Source organism: Podarcis raffonei, chromosome 18 (assembly GCF_027172205.1).
Source record: "Podarcis raffonei isolate rPodRaf1 chromosome 18, rPodRaf1.pri, whole genome shotgun sequence".
NCBI classification, from domain to species: domain Eukaryota; kingdom Metazoa; phylum Chordata; class Lepidosauria; order Squamata; family Lacertidae; genus Podarcis; species Podarcis raffonei.
The window spans coordinates 12,851,601-12,863,991 of NC_070619.1; the positions used below are offsets into that span (position 1 = coordinate 12,851,601).

General features: G+C 51.1%; 2 protein-coding genes across 2 annotated transcripts; one reads left to right on the forward strand and one right to left on the reverse strand.

Annotated features, from left to right (window-relative positions):
• Nucleotides 1-2,146: 2,146 nt before the first annotated feature.
• Nucleotides 2,147-6,815, reverse strand: NDUFA11 (NADH:ubiquinone oxidoreductase subunit A11). Its single transcript, XM_053372244.1, has 4 exons — nucleotides 6,690-6,815; nucleotides 4,924-5,016; nucleotides 4,203-4,325; nucleotides 2,147-2,451 (listed from the first exon to the last, which is right to left on the reverse strand). Exons 1-4 carry the CDS (start codon nucleotides 6,769-6,771, stop codon nucleotides 2,339-2,341), a joined length of 411 nt encoding a protein of 136 aa, XP_053228219.1. The 5' UTR covers nucleotides 6,772-6,815; the 3' UTR covers nucleotides 2,147-2,338.
• A 322-nt stretch (nucleotides 6,816-7,137) lies between these two features.
• On the forward strand, nucleotides 7,138-8,901 carry VMAC (vimentin type intermediate filament associated coiled-coil protein). Its single transcript, XM_053372243.1, has 2 exons — nucleotides 7,138-7,358; nucleotides 8,254-8,901. Exons 1-2 carry the CDS (start codon nucleotides 7,138-7,140, stop codon nucleotides 8,582-8,584), a joined length of 552 nt encoding a protein of 183 aa, XP_053228218.1. The 3' UTR covers nucleotides 8,585-8,901.
• The last annotated feature ends 3,490 nt before the right edge of the window (nucleotides 8,902-12,391 follow it).

Below are 12,391 nucleotides of genomic sequence, written 5' to 3' on the forward strand. Positions count from 1 at the left end.
TAAGAAATAAACATTATATATAAAATAATTATATATGAAATAATTATATATAAAATAAAATAAAAATTATATTTATAAAAATAATCGCTACAGTCCGTGCACAAGACCCCCCAGTTTTAAACTTAAAAAAAGGGGGGAAATATATCTTCTACACAGAAAAATACAGGTAAATACAGCATGTAGGTAGATTTGCACCAGCTTCTCCATCCTCCAGCCGGGGGGAAGAGGCACAGTTGGGGTTCAAGGAGGGTGTGGGGCACGATGTGGGGAGACAGAGAGGCTTTGGGGGGTGTTTGCGCCCCATCCGGGGCCTGCGCTCCACAAATAGTGGCAGAGAGCCTTCTGGTGCAGGAGCAGTCTACCCCTTTCGAAGAAAACCACCAAGGGGGTGGGAGGGAAGCCTTTATTCTAGGCGAGGAAAGGTGGTTAGAGCACCCCAGGAGGTTGAACCCCTTTCCACGTAGGGCTGAGAATGCCCCCCCAAGCTCAAAACCCTGGAAAGCAGCTGCTGCCGGTCAGTGTGCGGCTGCAGTCCTGAGCTCGGTGCTCCCGCGAGCCTGGCAGCTTCCTGTTCAAATTGCCCTCCATAAATGGGGTAAATACAGTCTTTCAAACCGCTGGTCTAAAAGAAGCCAGACACTTGGTCCTTGTACCTCAATATTGGCCACACGGGCTGGCAGCATCTCCTCGGGGTTCGAGGAGCTCTGCCCAGGTCAAACTTCTTCTACGGCAGAGCTGTGGGTCTTCCTTGAAGAGCGAAACAGAAGAAGTTTGACCCGGGCAGAACTCGGGGGAAAGACCTTGAACCCCGAGGAGATGCTGCCAGCCTGTGTGGGCAATATGGAGGTACAAGGACCAAAGGTCAGGCTTCTTTTAGACCAGGGGTTTGAAAAACTGTATTTATCCCATTTATTAAGACTAAATAGTTTCAACTGGATTTTGAATAAATGTGCTGCTCCTGTTTTGAATTTTACCCTGCTATTTCCCCTCTTTTATGATGTTTTATTCAATTTCCACAAAAAATTCCAGTCATTTATACCTTTGTTTTATCGATCTCCCATCCTGTTTTCCATGGTTGCTGTTTGTAAATATACTACCTGATTGCAGCAGCCTCTCTACCGTGTCATTTTCCCACATAGGGGGTCACACCCCCAATAATAATAATAATAATAATAATAATAATAATAATAATAATAATAAAAAAAATAATAAATATACCCTGCCTATATGGGACCGAGAAGCTGTAGGTCTGAGGACATTTGGAACATCCTCTTTTTATGAAATATTTTAACTGCAGGACTGAGATAAGAAGAAGAAGAAGAAGAAGAGGAGTTTGGATTTGATACCCCACTTTATCACTACCCAAAGGAGTCTCAAAGCGGCTCACAATCTCCTTTCCCTGTGAGTTGAGTGGGGCTGAGAGACTTCAAAGAAGTGTGACTAGTCCAAGGTCACCCAGCAGCTGCATGTGGAGGAGCGGAGACTCGAACCCGGTTCCCCAGATTACAAGTCCACCCCTCTTAACCACTACACCACACTGGCTCTCATAAAAATGCACAATGAGATAATTTAAATAGATTTTCAATGATAAATAATCAATATATTTAAATTGGATACACAGTGGAAAAATCTATACTATAAGGAACGGCAGGAAGGGGGAGATGGGGTGGACATGAAGTTCCGGCAGTGCTGTTTCTCTGGGGGGACACATACCCCTAAACATTTTGTGAATCATTTGTACTTTTGTCCATTTACTGTATTTATTTTTCCCATTTCTCTCGAGTCAAAATGAGAGTACCTCTAAACATTTTTGTAAGGAAAAAAAGCGCCGGGTTTCGGTATTCCAAATTGGCCGTGCAAATTTATATTGTTATGATTTTGTAAAAACTATTTGGACTAATTAAGGAATGCAGTACAATATTCGATCATCACGCCCCGAACTTCAGGCACCCAAAGATATATAATTTGGCTTTTTTAAATTGTGTCATAATTTGGAATGTTTTAATGTGGTTTTTGTTGGATTGCTAAAATGGGAAACTTAATAAATATTAAAAATAAAAAATTCTGTAAAATGAGAAAATGGGGGGGGGGGACAACCCAATGTGTTTAAAGAGTTTTAGGGTCTGCATAGGAAGTCACAAAGAGGAATTTTGCAGGGACTGCGAACGGCCAACGCTTTTATTTGCAGGGCAAGATTCCCACGGGACGGCCGGCCCACGGCGCCGGGATTTTGGGGATTTCCCGCTCAAGTCCTTGTCTGCCCCGCAGTCCAGGCCCCGGGACGTGGTGGGTGGCGATCGTGCGCCGCACTGGGAGGACGGAGAGGGCGGCTCCGGGTTCAGAGTTCGGGAGGCCCCAGCCAGCGCCAGCCCTCCTTCTTGCCGATTTTGGCGAGGAAGGCGGCCGAGCCCAGGCCCACGCAGGCCGCAGTGCCGGTGGCGAAGCTGTGGGCTGAAGAGGAGAGAGAGGAGAGGTGAGAGGCGGCCCGTCAGAGGACTCTGAATTTGGGGGGAAAGGGAGAAATGTTCAATGCATATCCTTGAAGCCAGGCAGGGCCAAACTCAGCCCTCCAGCTGTCTAGGGACTACAACTCCCATCACCCCTAGCTAACAGGACCAGTGGCCAGGGATGATGGGAACTGTAGTCCCAAAACATCTGGAGGGCCGAGTTTGGCCATGCCTGCAAGGTTAAGCTTTGTGTACAGATATTTACATTAGTATAACTCTTAAAAGTCAATTGTAACAAGACGAAGAAGGTTCAAAATTGGATCATTAAGAATATAAGGTTTTTTGGACATGCAGAAACATGCACTAAAGAGTGGAACCAAGAGGGAGAGAAATCAAGCAAAATGATGGCTTAAAAATTTGTTTGTGATGTTTTTTTCCTCTCATGTAGTGTTGTTATTTTGTTGCTATGTTATTTTTGGAAACGAATAAAATGTTATCCCCAAAAAGAGAGGGAGAGAGAGAAAGCCCGTCGTCCCCCAGAGCGTAGTCGGATTGTGGAACTCCCTGCCACTCAGATGCCTAGGAAAGAGGATTAGAGAAGAAAGGGGCATGGAAAAGGAATTGCAGGCTGGCGCCTTGGCAACGCACCTTCAGCTAACCAAGCCTTGGGTTGATAGACATCCGATGGTCTTTTAAAATGTGCTGTGGGATTATTGGGTCGTCTTTGCTTTTATTTTTATCATTTATTTTGCGTTCTTATACAGTCAAACCTTGGCTGTCGAACACAATCTGTTCTAGAAGACCGTTTTGACTTCCGAAACGTTCAGCAACCGAGGCGTGGCTTCCGATCGGTTGCAAGAGCTTCTTGCGTTGGACGTTCGGGTTCCGAAAAACGGAGCATTTACTTCCGGGTTTTCAGCGTTTGGGAGCCAAAACGTTTGAGAACTAAGCTGTTTGAAAACCAAGGTTTCGCAGCATTGCTATTTTCATAGGGACATCTAAATGCACATCTAAATAAATAATAATAATAATAATAATCTAGCACTTCCCCAAATATACAGAGCCCTTCTGCAACAGAATACGGGGTCAAAGTGTATTTGGGGAAACAGACTTGGAAATGGAGCAGGAATCCTGGGAGGCGATTCCAAATTTTTCGGAACAAGCATTTAATCAGAGAAGTGCAATTACAGTCTCCGGAATCTGCGTTTGAGTGGGAATCGGGGCTTGGAGGAGAAACCGTTCAGGGGATTTCTCTTGGCGGCAATTAATGGGGTTTCTGGTGCATTGCCGCCCTGTGGAACGCCCTCCCGCCAGATGTCAAAGAAATAAACAACTATCTGACTTTTAGAAGACATCTGAAGGCAGCCCCGTTTAGGAAAGCTTTGAATATCTGCTGAATTATTGTATTTTAATATTTTGCTGGAAGCCGCCCAGAGTGGTTGGGGAAACCCAGCCAGATGGGTGGGATATAAAAATATTATTATTATTATTACTACTCCTACTACCAGCGAGAGGAGCGCACAGCACAGAGAGAAACCTGCAGGAGAACGGAACGGTTTCCTTTCGTTCCCAAATTCCCCAGGCAACCAAAGACCAGTTCCCATTTATTTATTTTGGGGGGGGGATCTCTTCCTTGCACAGACGGGAACGCCGGCGTGCTTTGGGGGGGTCTCTGGGGAAATTGCAAGAACGAAAAGGGAAGCATGGCATTATCCCAAATTGGCCAAATTTGCATCGGGACGGCAGGTGACCGACCTCTGGCTCCCCAGACGGCGCCCGAGGCGCAGCCTCCGATGAAATAGTTTTTGGGGTCCTCTGGGTCGTCCCGGAGCTGGGCGCTGAGGCAAGTGGTGACCCCGAATACGGCCCCCAAGGTGGCTGCAGAGACAAAAAAAAAAAAAAAACAGGCGGAGGGGAGGGAAGAGAAGAAATCGAGAGAATACAGCAGCACTTCATCTGGTTAGAGCCTCTTGGGAGAGCCGCTGCTGCCAGCCCGTGTAGGCAATACTGAACTAAGCAGACTCTAAATAAGGCAGCCCTAATATTCCTACAGCAGTGCTGCCCCCCCAAGCAAAGTTCAGATTTCGCTCTCGGAGTTTGAGAGCTGCTCCATTCGACCTTGCCCTGGTTTGATCGCGAAGGAAGTTTGAATTAATTACAGAACAGCCAGCGGCGGTGGGGGACAAATAATAAAATGATTATCACCAGTCCTATTTTTCTAAAAAAATATATTGTCCTATTCAGATACGGCCCCTCAATGAGGCCAAAGTTAGATTCACAAAATGTTTGGGGTCTGCGTACCCCTGCACCGCCCCCCAGAAAAAAGCACTGATTGTTATTATTTTTATTTAGATTTAATGCTAACTACACCCTTAGAGGCTCCCTTATCTACATGAATAAACGCAGCTTCTCATTCTCCTCTCCCAAATATCAAGCGGGCTGGACTGCTGCCGACCAGAGTCCGCACGGGACTTACCCATGGTGACGGTTCCGGTGGTCGCCCTCTGAAAAGCCCCCAGGGCCGTTTCGGACGGGAACAGGGTGAGGCGGTAAGCAGAGCCCACCAGACCTGCAGGAAAATAGGAAAATTGTGCATTTTTACATTCTTTATTCTTCTTCTAAAACATGGATAGGCAAACTAAGGCCCGGGGGCCGGATGCGGCCCAATTGCCTTCTCAATCTGGCCCTCGGATGGTCCAGGAATCAGCGTTTTTACATGAGTGGAATGTGTCCTTTTCTTTCAAATGCATCTCTGGGTTATTTGTGGGGCATAGGAATTCATTTATTTCCCCCAAAATATATTCCGGCCCCCCACAAGGTCTGAGGGACGGTGGACCGGCCCCCTGGCTGAAAAAGTTTGCTGGTCTAAAACCACAAGCCAGAAATATAATATACCTTGTTTGTCTTTATTATTGTTAATCTTTTCTTTTTTTTTACTATGTTCATCTAATACATATTATTTGAAGAGAAATATAATGTACCTTCAGCTGCTTTTAAAAAACTGGTCCTCCCTTAAATTCTAATGGGAAAAATGGATTTTATGTGCCACCCGTCCTCCTTTCAAGACCCCGAAGAACTGTGCCTCCCTCTTGTTTTCTTGGGTTAGTCTGACTGTACCAGGAGCTAACTTTCCTTGGTTATTTATTTATTATTATTGTTGTTGTTGTTTTGTTGTTGTTATTTTATTATTATTAACAATGTATTTTTTTATTGTGCAATGTCTCTTTTTTTCAAGTTACATTTTCTACATTTCCCACACCTGACAAATTAGAGGGGGACCCACAAGCTTCCTCAAGCCTGGAGTCAACCTCAGATGAATTCCTATGGTGGGGTGTGTGCACACGGACCCTTGTGAACGAAATGAATCTGGAGTCACTCTTAATTGACCCCGGAGCCAGAATGTTCAGAGCCCCCCCAATCGAACCCGGCAGCCAGCCAGCGGGACCTCGATTGCTGCAAACAGGACTAATCTGCAGCCTGTGTTAACGCAGCTCATTCGTTACTCTTATCAAATTTAATTACTTTCAAGTTTATACGCCCTTTAAAGTGACCATGGATTATGTTTAAGTTTATATATGCCCTTCAAATTGGCCCTGGATAAGGACTGCGCCCAAAGGCAAGCAGGGGCTCTCATCCCGCGCCAAAACGGCAGAATCCGGAGTCACTCCGAACTGAACCAAGGATTTGTCCTGGGGGGGGGGGTGCCCTTCCTCACATCACCCCCGATGCATCGCACAGCATGAACAGAGCCTCTCGTCCGTCTCAGGGCAAAACCTGGTCCCCACCCCCAAACGCGCTTCGGTTGGTGTGAACAGGGCTAATCTGGAGTCACTCCGAAATGACCCAAGGATTTGTGCTCTGTGTGTGGGGGGGATCCTTCACCACATTGCCCCGAATGCATTGCCCAGCGTGAACGGAGCCTCTTGTCTGACTCAGGGCAAAAGCCGACCGAACCCCCCCACTCCCATTGGCGTGAACGGGGCTAATCCGGAGTCACTCCGAATTGACACCCCTCCCCCTCCATGCGTGCGCTTCGCGGGGTTCTTTCTCTCTCCTCCCCCTTCATGCGTCGCAAAGCGGGATCGAGGGCCCATTAGCTGTCTCGGGGCCAAACTCGCTCCGGTTTGTGTAAACGCGGCTAATACGGAGTGACTCCGGAGTCGCTCCGGGAGGGGGGCGAGCAGCTCCCCGCCCTCCGGCGCCTCCCCCCGTCCGCCCGAGCCGCCGCCGCCGCCTCCTCACCGAGAATGGCCCCGAGCCGCGTCGTGAGCCAAGTTTTCCGGCCGCAGTCGGTGCCCTCAGGGATGTCCCAGTAGTCACCCATCTTGGCGGCGGCCGGTCTCGCGAGACTCCGGCGGGTTCACTTCTCGCGACGTGGTGGACCAATGTCCGCTGCGGAAAGCGGGACTGATGCAGGGGCCGGCCAATGAAAGGCGGCGGATGGGCGGGCTGAAGCCGCTTCCACGCTCCTGATTGGCCCGTCGTGCGGGAGGTCGACGCTCAAGTTCCTCCCCCTCGGAGGAAGGCCATTGGCTGCGCCTCAGAGCGGCTCCCTAGCTTCCGCCCTCCCGCCCAGGACGTGGCTTCTTCTCCATTGGCCGGGCCTGGGTGGGTGGGCGGGGCGTGCGGCGGCTGCGTCGCCTGTGACTGGCTCCCCGAGGCCGGGGGCGGGGGCGGGTCTTCCGGGGCGATGGCGTCCTCTCCTCCCGCTTTGGCGTCCTCCTCTCCTCCGACGCCGGTGCAGATCCGGGAGGCGAACGCGCACCTGGCGGCGCTCCACGGGCGCGTGGCCGAGCTGGAGGCGCGCCTGGCCGCCGCCGAGGAGACCGTGAGGGGCCAGGCCGGCAGCCTCATCCGGAAGGACGCCGAGACCCGCAGGGCCCTGGAGGAGATCGGGCGCCAGAAGGGAAGGTAGGAGGGGGGCTTGAGGACTAGCGCCTTGCGCAGAGGAGAAGGAGGAAAGGAGAATGGCAGGGAGATGGACCTGGAGGACTAGGGTTAGGGTTAACCCCTAACCCTTGGCAGGTAGAGGAGGAGGGACAGGGAGATGGATCATGAGGACTAGCGCCTGGCAGGTAAAGGACCGGAGTGGAAGGGCTGTGAGGACTAGCGCCTTGGTGGGTAAAAGACTAGAGTTGGAGGACCGTGAGGACTAGCGTCTTGGGCAGAGGAGGAGGAAATGGGATGGGCAGGGAGCTGGATCGTGAGGACTAGCGCCATGGGAAGTAAAGAAGCCAAGGGTCAGGGCCATGAGGACTAGCGCCTTGGCAGGGAGATGGACCTGGAGGACTAGTGCTTTGGGTGGAGAAGATGAAAAGGCGAAGGAGCAGGGAGATGGATCATGAGGACTAGCGCCTTGGGGAGCCAAGAAGACAATGGGAAGGGTTCTAGCGCCTTGGGCAGCGAAGGAGGAAAGAGGCAGGGCAGGTAGGCAGCCATGAGGACTAGCACCTTGGCGGGGGAAGGAGAAGGGCAGGGAGATGCCTCATGAGGACTAGCGCCTTGGGGAGTAAAGGAGCCAAGCTGAAGGGCCGTTAGGACTAGTGCCTTTCGCAGAAGAGGAGGGCAGGAGCATTCCTTCCTTTCTCTTTTCCCTCCCCACAAAAATGGGGGGCTGTCAGAAGGCTCCCCTTTGGGAAACATTTGCCCCCTTTTTAGAGAGAGAGGCAGGGTGGGAAGAAAGAGGACCGGCAGCCTGAGCCTCTTGCGTTTTTAAGACGAAACATTGAGGACTAGCGCCTTAATCCCCGCACCGCCCAACCTCACCGCCGCTTTTCCTTCTCCTTTCTCCCCCCGCACGAAAAAGGGAAATTGCCGCCCTGGAGGAGCAGCTCCGCTCGTCCGAAGAGCGCGTGCAGGAGCTCCTGGGCCTCATCCAGGAGAAGGACGGCCTGATCCTGCGCCTCCGCCACCGCAGCCGCCTGCTGGGCGAGATCTGCCGCTGCCGGCCCGTGCTGGACACCCTCCTGGCCCAGATGTCCGAAGGGGAGAGGCTGGGGCCCGACAGCGGAGACGACTCCCCGGACTCCAGCGGCCTCATGCCGGACTCGAACTGCGTCCCGGACGGCGCCAGGGACTTCTCCCTGGGCAGCGACCCCCAGGATTCGGACATGGCGCTTTTTGGGACGACGGTCTGAGCGCGGGTGCGAGTCGCTGTTGGGGGTCCAGAGTTGGCGGCGGCCCCTGTTGAAGGCAGACATTTTGGAATTATTTGCCCCCTCCTGGCATCATCGGTTCGCTCTCAGGACAATTTGCTTGAGGACTAGCGACTTGACTTCTCTCTCCTCTTCCAGACGGCAGCTGAATGAGCATTCCTGGAAAGCAGGGGGTTCAGGGAAGCCTGCAGGATAAGGCCAAACAGGGGACCCATCTTGCAGCCTGTTCTCACAGGATCCTGGCCAGTTGGGAAGCTCGGATCCGAGTGCGAATGCCGGGGGATTCAGAAGCATCGCTGCCTCTGCCCGTGCTGGGCAAAGAGGAGCTGTGCTGGCTTAGGAGCCATTTAGATAAACCTCTTCTCCCCTTCCAGGGATTTGCCCCATCCTCTTTTTGAAGCCATCCAAACCGCAGGGTCTCTCCTGTGGCAGCGAGTTCCGCAGGTTAACCAGGGTACTTTTGTGTATTTCTCAGAAGCTGCGACTCACGAGGGGCAGAGAGCAATAATTCTGGGGTGCTCTGGATGGAGAGAGGGGTGGGGGGGCTGATTCTGCACCACCAGCACCAAATATTTTAAAGGGAAGCTGCCTTTTGTGGAATCTAATCTGGGACTGACTGGGACTTCCCCTCTCGGCGTCTAGAGGAATCTTGCCGTTCTGCGGGTCGGAAGGGACCCCTGGCTGGGGTCATCTAGTCCAACCCCCTGCAACGCAGAGATCTTTTGCTTGAACTCGCAACCCTGAGAGTCTCATGAGCTATTCCGACCCAGAAATACAGCAATCTGATCTCGCTGTGCACCCATTTTCCTGGACTGGGGGGGGCGCCATTACAGTCCCTGCGACAGCTCTTCCCCCCCCCCACCTCAGATAAGTGCAGGGAGCAAGCCCCAGCTCAGGGGTCAGAACACCTGCTTGACATGCAGAAGGAGCCCAGGGCGCCTGTTTAAAAAGAAGGACTGGAGAAGGCTAGTTCCTTAGGTTCCTCTCGCAGCCTTTATTGGGAACCATGAGGTCTGGAAGCTTGGGTTTTAGTTTTAAAAAGAGGGTGTTGGGAGCGCGTGCCCTGCATGCAGAACGTCCCAGGCTCAGCCCCTTCCAACTCAATGCCAGGCCATTTGACATGTCCCGATTTGAACCAGCGAGACCATGAGATCTGGAAACTTGTTTTTCAAGTTTGTGCCAGGCGTCTAGTATCGGTGCAGCATTCTAGATTCCTATTCACCCTCTTTTAATGAGAGAGAATGTTCCTTTTTCCCCAGCGACGTGTCTTAGCAGGAAAGAAGGGCCTCCAATCGGCCCTTCGGTTCCAAACAATGAGGACTACTCTCCTTCGTTTTTTTAAGGACCTCAAGGGCTCCCGGCCTTCTGCTGTCGGTCCGTGCTGGCAATACTGACTTGGATGGTAGTGGATTCTCTTCCCTTGGCCATCTGTCAGGGATTCTTTCACTTCCATTCCTGCAATGCCCAGGGGGTTGGGCTAGATGACCACTGGTTGCGCCTTCCAACTTCCTTCCTTTTATGCCTCCATTTCTGTTTTTTGTACCCATTTCCTTGACGTACTCATCGACCCAGAGCAAGGAATTATGAGCGCAGAATCAGTCCCATTTCCGCTCCACGGCTGTTACCACATTGACAGGTCAACCTTTAGCCTGGCTTCACATTCAAGTGCCTATAACGGGGGGATTTTGCTACACCGGAAACCTCTATTTAAAACCGTTCCTCCTCCCTTAGAGCCAAATAATAAACCTATTTTGCTATACTTGGAATCTGTGTGCTTTGTGAGTCCTTGCTCCTTGCCGATTTCAGCCTCGTTTTCATGAGCGAAGTTGGGTTTTTTCCTCTAGCAAAAAGAACCCAGCTGTTTGGGGGTGTCTGTGCCACTGGTCAACTGGGGGGCGGGGCTTCTTTTGCCAGAGCCCCCCAAATCGAGGGTCTGGAAAGCAAGCCTGATGAGGAACGGTTGAAGGAGCCGCGAGGAGATAGGAGAGCCATCTTCAAATATATCGCATGACACCTTTGGCAAAGGCTGTTCTCCAACTGGAGCGCTCGCAGGCAACTGTTTCCCAGTCGTCAGTGCTTATACTATATTTTTAAAGATTTGCCTTGAGAGAGTCTTTAAACCTTTTGTTGACCACCAGCGTTACGCTTTCCATTTTTAAGTTCGGAATAGAGGAGTTACTTTGGAAGACGATCATCAGGCATCCGCACAACATGACCAGTTCAATCATTGCTTCAACACTGGTGATCTTTGCTTCTTCCAGTACACTGATATTGGTTCGCCTGTCTTCCCAAGTGGTGTGTAATTTTTTCGGAGACACCGTTGATGGAATCTTTCGAGGAGCTGGAGATGGCGTTTATAAGTGGTCCATGTTTCACAAGCAGACAGTAAGGTTGGTAGTTCAATAGCTTTGCAAACAAGCATTTTGGTTTCCCTGTGAATATCCCGGTCCTCAAACACTCTGCACTTCAATCAGGAGAAAGCCGCACTCGCACAGCTCAGGCGATGCTGGATTTTGGCATCAATGTTGACCCTTGTGGAAAGATAACTGCCCAGGTAGGAGAAGTGATTCTTCCAACGTTACACCATTGAGTTGGATCTGAATGGCCCCCCTAGGGGTCATCTAGATGAACCCCCTGCAATGTACGGGGCTCAGTGTGCCCACTTAGAAATTGCACAGTGCCACCCCACAAATTATTATTTTTCCCTGGCCCTGCAAGAGCCACCAGGATCCTCGAGGGCTCCAAACCCGACATGGCACACTCTCATTTTACTTTATTTTTTTACGTGGCAAGCTGGACTCCCCTGCTCTGCCAATTGCTGTGCCCGCCTGCCAGGCCTTCCCCTGGGCTGCCAGCCCAGCCCTGAAGGCGCCTCCTGGCAACCGGGGGATATTGCTATGGAGACGTCTGCCACAAACTCAGGATCGCCGCCAGCTCTGTGCAAGGAAGTTTGCCAGGCAGAGCTCAGACGCCACCAGGAAGCAGAAGACGAAACACACCCAGGTAGGAGGTTTGGCAAAGAAACAATAATAATGTCCTTTTAACGGCTTTCTCTAAACTGCTCCTAGTAGTCCCATGGAAATTAAAGGGGTTTTATTACTTCACCCTGCATGTTGGGAGCAGGGTTTTGCCTCATCCTGGCAGCAAAGTCCAGGAGAGCACTCTGCACAAGGCCAGAGGGATTTTGCAATGTCCTCCCGTCTCCCCTAGGTCTTGGGATGCTCTGGCCGGTTCGATCTCAGCCGAGGGAAGTCTGAAATTTAATTCCCCAAAGAGCCTAGGAGGGAGATTTAAGTGGAGGTTGCAAAACCCAGGCGAGGTTGAGCCCCGTCCAAGAGGCAATTCCGGGTCGTGGTCCGAGACGGATTTCGGAGGAGCGGAGCCAAGAGCAGCGAAGGAAGGCGGACGTGGTTTGGGAAGGAGGGAGCCGGCGGACGGGAGTTTCCCAACATCTTGGGGGCTCCAGAGGGGGGCCAAATTTTCTTTTAATTTTTATCTATGATACTGCCTTGTTTATAGTACAGTACATTATTGCTTTCATTTTATGGATTGATGGTCTCGTTAGAGAGTAAAATTCACGTTAAATTGCAGTTGTAGGGTTTGCTTTTAAAAGTCTGGAACGGATTAATCCGTTTTACATTCCTTTCTATGGGAAAGCACTTCTGTTTTGGAACGGACCTCTGGAACGGATGAAGTTTGAGAGCCAAGGCACCACTGTATTCTTAAATACTCTGGCCTCCTAGACGGCACCCTAACCGCAGCTGATGGCAGCGAAGGTGTTTTGGGGAC